The 8,964-nt window shown below is 41.4% G+C and overlaps 1 protein-coding gene across 4 annotated transcripts in view; it reads right to left on the minus strand.

Annotated features, from left to right (window-relative positions):
* The window catches only part of FSD2 (fibronectin type III and SPRY domain containing 2), a 21,873-nt gene extending 12,909 nt beyond the window's left edge, over positions 1 to 8,964 (minus strand). The window contains exons 1-7 of one of the 4 annotated variants that reach the window (XM_010717451.3): positions 8,313 to 8,964; positions 5,871 to 6,649; positions 5,695 to 5,790; positions 4,493 to 4,726; positions 3,071 to 3,093; positions 1,964 to 2,085; positions 739 to 894 (exon numbers count right to left, since the gene is read on the minus strand). In XM_010717451.3, the coding sequence (XP_010715753.1) occupies positions 739 to 894; positions 1,964 to 2,085; positions 3,071 to 3,093; positions 4,493 to 4,726; positions 5,695 to 5,790; positions 5,871 to 6,608 (1,369 nt within the window). In that variant the 5' untranslated portion in view covers positions 6,609 to 6,649; positions 8,313 to 8,964. The remainder of the gene's footprint in view (positions 1 to 738; positions 895 to 1,963; positions 2,086 to 3,070; positions 3,094 to 4,492; positions 4,727 to 5,694; positions 5,791 to 5,870; positions 6,650 to 8,312) is intronic. The other 3 variants (XM_010717450.3, XM_010717449.3, XM_003209487.4) reach the window with 3 other exon arrangements.

Consider the following 8,964-nt stretch of genomic DNA (forward strand, 5'->3'; position numbering starts at 1 on the left):
AAAAAAATTCCTGTGCATTCCCACACTGGGGATGCCATCTGGTCAGCTCCTTCCAGCTGAAGCAATTTCAATACTCATTTGTCATTCTTTGCTTTATGAAATTTGAACAGGTTCTGCTTCTCTTTTTGAACTGTTTGGCACTCTATGGAGTTCTCTAGCTGGAGTTGTTGTTGGTGTTTTCAGTAAAAGGTTCTGAAACATTATTATTAGCAAATGTAGTTTTATCATAAATCCAGGTGATTTTTGGACGCTCCGATGGTTCTTTTTTGGTTGTGTGGATGATGGGGAGTTACAACCTATTATTAGCATTGAGATAAACTGTAAAATGACTGTGGGGATTTAAGCAGGCATGCCGGTAATATGATGATTTGCTTTCTAAAAATACAGTGCTCTGCTGTTGATGTGGTGCATGTGTGTTTAAATGCAGTTCCTGCCCCCCAGTGCTTTTGTTGAGACCTGGCACTATCCTCTGCCCCCTTCCCGTTCCTGTTATCCCAGCTGCTCCCCTAGACCTGTCTTTGCTTCTGTGATGGGTCCTGCTGCAGCTGACAGCATGGCAGACCTAGCAGCAGAAGAGTGACAAAGCCAGAAGCTAGAGATATGGTGGCACATATGTTGGTAGCAGAGAGTAGCTGTAGAAGGTGCACTGGTTGCCATAGCAAAATCAAGGAGCACTTTGGAACCAGTTGTTTTGTCAGCAGGGACTGAGCTGTCCCCTTGTTTCTCAGTTTCCTTTACCTGCTTGTTCATCACTGTGCCTCTCATTGCTCACTGGTTTATAGCACAGCTGGTAGCACTCCACAGTGTCATCTGAGAAGAGACCCCAGCAAACTCTCAGTGAGGTGCCAGTTGCTGCATTGGGAGCCTGGGGATTGATCACAGGGGCACAAGGAGCTGCAGAGTGGAAAAATGGGTTATTTTTTTGAAAATATAAGAAGCATGCTCTGTTATTCACTGGTAAACACTTCTCCTCCCACAAAAGACTAAACACAGAGTCTGGGCTCTGACTAAAGTCATATTCCTCTCGCATTGAGAAAAGTTAGGAGCTGATCTGTTAAATGTTTGGAGATGACGATCAGGACTCTGGTGTATGAACTTAAGTCTTGCTTAAAATCAAAACAACAAAATAACATAAACCTCAGCCCATTCCTCTGTAGACTTCCTCTCCTCTGCCTCTGAAAGCTGCTTTTCTCCAGTCAACTAATAGAGCCCTGCAGGAGTGACATTCCAACAGGCATTGCACCACTGTGGACTAGCCCTGCTGCAGAGGATCCTGTGAAGGAAAGATGAAGGAAAGATCCAACACAGGGTCAAGCAGCACAAACGAACTGGTGGCAAATGCTACTTTATTTTAAAAAGAAAACAACAACAAAACACCACAGCATATGCACAGAAAAAAAATGTATTATCTGACTATACTATATGCAATGTGCCAGAAATGGTTTACTCCCTCACATTTTCTTTTTTTTTTTTTTAATTCATTAGGAATTTGTTTGGTTTTTGCTCTGATTGCTGTGGATGACAGGAAAAATATCTGCCAAGTAGCAGAGGAGCAAGCCACAGTCACATGAAAGCTGGGCAGGTTGTTTAATACAGCCTGTGCCCCCCTCTACTTTTTTCAAGCAATTACAAAGAAAGACAATTTATCACCAAACTCAGCATGTCTGATCCTTGAAAAGAAGGGGCAAGTCTCTGTGAGATTTCTAGGAAATTACCCAGCAATGAGCAAGAAAGACTAAACTTGAAAGTTCTGGTAATTTTATACTGAAAACAAATGGAAAAAAAAATTCAATAATAGTTTCCTGAATCTCTGAACATACAGGCAAACAAAAAATATCTAGAGGGTAAGTTAGAGAGAAGCTAACTCTGCCTTTCCTTTAAAAGAGGTAATGGGTTCCTGTTTAATGCATACACTTAATTAAATGTAAATAGGTCTAAAATAATGATTAGATAGGAAGAATACCTGGAATAGTATTTATGGAGTTCATTAGTTTTTCAACTTCTGAGAAATCTATGGCACGCTCTTCAAAGTCTGGATGTGTTGAAAGCTTTAAATTCACTTCTTTCTTTAAGAATTTTTCCAATCTATAATAATAAGAAAAATGTTTAATTGGAAGTGTCACAGTGCTGGAGATATCATTCTATGTTAATCTATTGTCAAGAAGAAAACTGCAAACTCTAAAATAGCAGCTATTTCCTTAGGACAGTGTTTCCACAATAGCACAAAACTCAGCCTCCCCATGCTCTTTGCTTGGATACATGTGGCCACACATCAGATCATTCTCCAAAATGCCAAATACAAATAGCTGGATGCAGATGGGACTGAAGGACCACACTTTGTCTGCTCCACTCAGGCAGTGAGATGGCTGTGGCACACTGCTACTGAGGTGAGTGAGATTTCCCCAAGCAACCCTCAGTGGGAAGCAAGCCATTAGCTCCACAATTTTCATACTGATATTTAGAATTCATGACTCTCTTACTAATTCTGGACTTTACAGCTGTAGGCAATGTAATTCTGAAACAGAAGAGTATCTTTTTCTGTGTGTTTTCATCATGGATGACAGTCAATTTTTTTTTTACAAAATGATTTAGCATGCCTTAAAATTTCTTCCAGCTGCTGTAACAGCTTTCATGGTCTGTCTTGAGCACCCACAGCTTGACTTCCTACCCCGCTTTATTAATGCATAAATAAGCTTGTTGCTAATCTAGTTAGGGACAACAGTTTTAGGCAGATTTGTTCCAGAACATTTCTTTCAAGATCTTTAGAAGTCCTATTCTTCAGTCACTGAAATCTATTCCTTATGACTAAGCTGAAAACAGTGATTTATTCATGCTCTAACTCTCCTTTTAGTTTTTTTGAAATTAGCTCAAAACAAGTTTTGGATGTTGAACTTCTTAGAGCAGTTTCTCTTGCTGCGTTTTGAACAAGAAATACAAAGGTTTCAATGGGTCTACTAGCTCAGGTGAAATCTGTGTGCCTGAATGGAGTCCAGAACATGCAATCTGTCTCCAAAAATAGATCCAATTAGCAGGAAGAAATGTGACACAAAATTCCAGACTGTGATACTACCTGTCAACCATGGTTACTGCTTCCTGTAGAAAAAAAGAGAGTTTGCGTTAAAGACAGAAAAGATACATTTTTTGCATAAGGCCAAAGCAGACTACCTTGTGCTGGTGACCCGTGCTGTATGAACTTGTTCCAAATGCAGCTTTTAGAATAAGCTAGTGGGCTCTCATTCAGCCCTAAGAGTAAAGCCTTGTGTAATAGCCCATTCAAGTGGATCATAGGTCAATTTATGATAGCATGCAACATTAAGCACTTACCAGCATCTACCCATTTAGACTCTAGACTCTTTCCTTCCTCAAGTGTCCAAAGTCCCAACAGATCCTTTACAAACAGAAGCCAACGATGTTGGCAAAAATAACTGTGAAAGGATCTGCAGTGAAGGGAATCTAAGTTCCTACCATAATTTTACCACCCAGGAGCCATACTGTAAACAGTCCGTGAGAACCAGGGCCAGCACTGGTCTGCAGTCAGTGGGTCAGAGAGTGGCCATTTCTCTTGAAGACAGACATTTGGTAACTGGAGAGACCTAAGCTACTGAGAGCTCAAGAGCAAAAGCTATTCATTGAGACGAGCCTCAGACCCACCCCTAAAAGATTAGAATAATGGTTCTTGTGGCCAATGTAAAACTATGAGTTAAGGAGAAAATAAGGTTATTGCCAGAGATGCAGAAGGAAAAGTCAGCTCATGAAAAGAGCTCAACTGGTTGGACTGACACAGCAAAGTTGTTCCATTTGAACAGATGGGAGATATTGGAGAGGTGTTTTGTTTGCTGTCCAGTTCAGAACTTACTGTAGTTGTACTGTAGTTGTACAAATGCTCCCCCTCAGCCGAGTCACAAGGCAGCTCAGTTTAGAGCAATCACTAATCAGCAGTGAAAATTCTCATATTTTTTTTTCAAATTATTATTCTACCCTAAGAAAAACAGTTCTCAACACCTTCTCAACAGTGGGATTCATCCATCATTTTGCAGGAGCCCATAATTTATTTAGTTTGGAGCCTCCTCTTCTGCTGAACTGTTCAACAAAATGAGCAGAAAAAGAAACATCTTCCAAAGTGAATGCATCAGCCTGTCTGCTGTGATCCTGGTGTACAGCAAGGAAGCTGAGCCTGAACAAGGCAGTGAACACTGGTAAGCATTTCCAGAGTTCCCTGAGGTAAACTTTTTAGAGAGGTATCTTTTCTCTAAACCCCACAAAGATTCATAAATTATTGAGTAATTGTCAAGTGACAAATATCTGCCCCTGCAGCTGTATTTTGGATCCATTGTGTTGCCCCACTAATGCCAAACACCTGGAGCAGCAACAGCACATGGACCTGGCACCCCAAATTCTCTCTAGCAAATAAGTTGCTTGGGGACTTCCCAGCTGGAAACTACCAAGCAGCAAAAAGCATTTAGAAGAGGTCTTGCCAGTCAAAGATCTTTACCTTCATAAAAGCGACTTTGTCATTTTCCTGGTAAAGCTTGTGGGTTGTATCCATCAGCTCCTTGCAGGTGTCAAGATGTTCCCCACAACTGACCAGCTGCTCATACAGTGCTTCCAGCTTCTGCCTCTTCTCTTCCCCCAGTGCTTCCAATTGTTCTTCATATTTCTGAGCAAGCACTTGCACTGCATCATTGTAATGAACCTCAAAGTTCTGCTCCTGCCTCCCAAAATTCTCCTGCAAGACATTTGGGGTTTGGTTGTTTTATGTCAGAGCTGAACCGTAACTCAGCCAGAGAAAAGTCTTTCTTGGGCCTGCCTTAAAATCTCCTTGCCAGGGATGCAATGCCAGTAAACAGAAGATGTTACTTGACTAAGTTGCATTTTTACTAATCGTTCATCCCCGCTGAAGCAAAAGAGAGTGTTAGGTTTGGTTCCAGACATCAAGATCATAAGAACTGTCTCCGACCTAAAACCAGGAAGCTCTGCTTGGGAAATATCCTAGCCATAATCTCTGAAGTATTTCCACCTACACAGCCAAGCATATCCTTTCACTAGAGAAACCATGGCAACCCAGTTGGATCCCTGGATTTGCTCTGGGGGAACTGAGCAGTTAATGCTGGTATCCTCTCTCACTGCTGGAGAAACCATTAGGAAGGAAGATGTAAGGAGCCAACAAGGCTCTATTGCCAGCAGCTGCCCACTGCTCAGGCACCGATGTTCTTCAGTGCCACATACAGCCGAGAAAACACAATAGGTGCTTTGAGTTACCAATTCCATCTGACTCAAAGCCAGCTGGGTCCCCTCCCCCAGCGCCAAGTTGACATCAGCCCTGCAGGAGCACAAACGCTGAAGTGCTGCATCCTGATGCAACTGGCCCAAAGGCTTCTGTAAAAGGGGTGTAAGCACAAATGGTACACTGCAGATGGGTTTGTTAGATCACAATCCTTGGCCACTTAAAATCAAGTTAAGCTGACTGGGAATGGCTTTATTTCTGAATGCAAGTGGTTTAATGTGTTTTTACTAGCCTATCTAAGAAAATAAACGATTGGGATGAATTTTCCTGTGTACTCAGTCCAGGCAAACCCCAAGATAACTCTGTGCTCAGTTACTGTAATTACTTATGCCATTAACAACATGTTGTGACTCTGTCAAAACAGTTCCAATCCCAGTACCAAAGTGTTAACTCAAGGAGAAATGCCTTACCTCTACAGTAATGAAGATCTCTTCCAAGTGACTGGCAAAGTTTTCCACCTGAGCAATCTGCTCCTCCAATTTGCACATGTTTTTATGAATCTCCTCCTACCAGAAAAACCCAGCATGAATCTCAGTATGTCCAAACTCTCTTTGGAGGCACAACAGTGCACTTACTCTATTCTTACCTTTTCACTTTCCACTGCACTGGATAATTGAGCCACTTCATGATCCTTGTGCTCACCGAACAGTTTGTCAAAAGCTCGGATTGGTATCTTGCAAGTACAGCAAAAAACATCTGCCGTTTCTTCCTCCTCACTGACAGCCTGGCTGCTCCGCTCATCCGACACGCCACTGCTGCTAAGCCCCTCTCTGGACCATATGTGGCTGTCAGCTTCATCCTCTGCTCTGGCTTTGCTCTGATCTTCATCTTGAGAAACTTCATCAGGAAGTTCCTGGTGCTTTGTGCTTTGACTTTGATCTTTCACTGGAGAGCTGCTTTTTGATCCATTATATGCAGAGTCTTGCAATCCCGATTTTTGTGTGTGAGCAGGTAGCCATTTGCTGCCCACTGTCTCCAGATGTCCTCCAAGAAGCTCAAGCTCTTTTTCTCTGTCCTCATCAAGCCCATACATCTTGGCCAGCTCTGCAACCTCCTTTTCCAAGTCATACCCAGCTTCTTGTGAGTTCTGACATTTTTCGCTACTCAATGCAGATTCCCTTCTGGTATTTCTCAGAAATCTGCTTCCTTGACCAGATGGTTCTTCAGGAAAGATATCAAACCTCTCATTTGATCCATAGAGATCCATGTGATAAAATATCAAGCCTTCAGTTTCACTAGAATTTGGGACTGGTGGAGAAGCTGAATGACCAGGAAATTGGTCACTATTTTCATACTCTCTTGCACTGACAGATCTGGATGACATTGGTATCCTCTGTGAGGCCTTTGAGATGATGAGTCTCAGACCTGTAGAAGGAAAGAAAAATAATAGCTATATGCTTAGATATCAAGCATGATATGTTCTTAAAAATGTAGAAAGGAATACGTTTGGCTGAGGAAAGCTCTGGGCCCAGAGGTAGTCATGGGAAAGGCTAAAGCTTCATTTCCTAATGAGATACTTGGCTTTTCTCACCTCTGTGCAAAGTACAGCAGAGAGCAGTCTTTGGTGTGTATTTTGTATTTTCTGAGTGACTCATCTGTGACCTGACATCTAAATTCCAAACTGTGGAGTAGTCCCATCTTCAGCTCTACACTGGGATGTCCTTCAAGTGCATTTAGTGGTGTTCTGTGCAACTGGAGATCGACTGATCTGAGGTCTGTTCACCCTTCAGCTGCTGCCAAGCACTGTTTCTGAACTGTCATTCAGGCATTCTGTAGGATGCCCTCTCTTGTGACCACTGATGCCCCATAAAACGTTAGCTAATGACCTGAAAACTCCTGTTCTAGATTTTTCAGGTTGTCTTTCTTGAAATTGAAACTTGATGTTTCCTTTAGCTTTGTTCTCACTTCAGTTCTCCTGTCCTTTCCATAGAACAGGGATAAATACCACCCTTTGGGGATTCCCAGGTGTTGTGAAAATATATTTTTTAAGGTAAAGGAAGTTTGCAGAAAAAGATCCATGATGATCCCCATGATAAATCATACAGGGTCCAGGAAGCAAGGCACACCCTTGAACTGAGAGAAGCCTGATCTGACCTGGAGCTTGCACGCTTCATCCATTCTGTGCAATGTGGGAGATGTGAAAAAAACGTATGGATGTGAAATGCAAAGCTGTATGGTAAAGCAGATGCATGTGGGACAACATTAAAGGTGCAAAAGCAATCTTAATGCTGACTCCCCGGGCCCACTCCTTCTCACCATCCTAATAATAACAACAAATGAAATAATGCTGGTACAGGGAGACCACCAGGTGCTCTGTCAGAGCTGCAACATCTCCCCAGCACTCCACTACTCAGCAAAATCATGGCTGCAAAACTACTCAGCTTTGTTTTTTGAGCAACTGACTACTACAATCAGCAAAGTTCATGGAGATATTTCAGCCAAATATTAATGAATCTATAGTTACATCTAGTCTAATTCAGTGAAACAGACAAAACCTTGGAAACCATTTTCTCACAGAAACAAACAAAAAAAAACCCCAAAAGCTAAAAGTTCAGTCACTCATCAGGATTTCAGGAGCTTCTACAGGAGCTTTCACATAAGCTTCACTTTCAAACTACTTTTAACAGTTCTCATAGTTACAAGTACTTGCGAACACCTCAAATTTGTTTCATCAATATTTTACTAATATTCCTGAGGATTACTTTGCTATCAATGTCAACAAATTCAGTGACTTATTAGAAAGCTACTTATTGAACAGGTGAAAAATGCTAAGAAATTTCCCACTCTCCAGTTGGATATCAATGACTGAAAACAGTCCAGCCCCCTAGGTATCTAAGAAAGTATACACAGAAGTTCAGTGTTTTCTTCTGGCACTGCAGAAATGAATGTAGATTCTAGAGCTAGCAATTTCTTACTACAGGCAAAAAACACGGACGTTATGCAGAAATACTATTATTTATGCTACAGCTGATAAAATAAATCATGCAAATTCTAACATATGGAACAGAGAAAAGGTTTTGAAACATACCAGCAAACGTTGTCTGGCTCCCACAAAGACTTTTTTCCCCATGATTATAACAATAAGGTTTGCTTTGCAAGCTGCAACTAACTAAAAAAGTGAACAAGTATTTTTCCTACCAAAATAAAATTAAATTATATAAATTAAAATGAGCGTAATTAAGCTTGTCTGGAACCCTGCTGCCTAAATAAGATTTTCAGATGATATGTTTGCTCAGTTTACAGACGCAGATACAATTACAGTGAAGAATGTTTAAGTCCGTGACCATCAATAATAAAAAAAAAAAGTAAAGAATGTTACTACCTAAAAACTTGCCTTCTATCTTAAGACGTCATAAATTCTTCTGATAGCTCAGATGACATCAAACTTCACATTTATTTCCCATAGTAAAAATTAATTCACACAAAAGCTATTCCCTGCCACTTTCCTATGACTGCAGTTGGAAGACTTATTGCGGTAACTCTAGACTGCCTCTTTCCTCAGATAGGGAGATGCCAGCAATGAGCAATGGCACAAATATAGATGTGCCCCAGCTGTCCTTGAGCAGCATGCTACTTGAGTGTCACCAGGACGAATGCCATCCACCGAGAAAAGGCTCTGACGGTTCTGTGTGATTCCTGGAGCCAGAGTACTTGGAACATTTATATAGACCCCCCACTAA

Source organism: Meleagris gallopavo, chromosome 12 (genome assembly GCF_000146605.3).
Source record: "Meleagris gallopavo isolate NT-WF06-2002-E0010 breed Aviagen turkey brand Nicholas breeding stock chromosome 12, Turkey_5.1, whole genome shotgun sequence".
Lineage (NCBI taxonomy): Eukaryota > Metazoa > Chordata > Aves > Galliformes > Phasianidae > Meleagris > Meleagris gallopavo.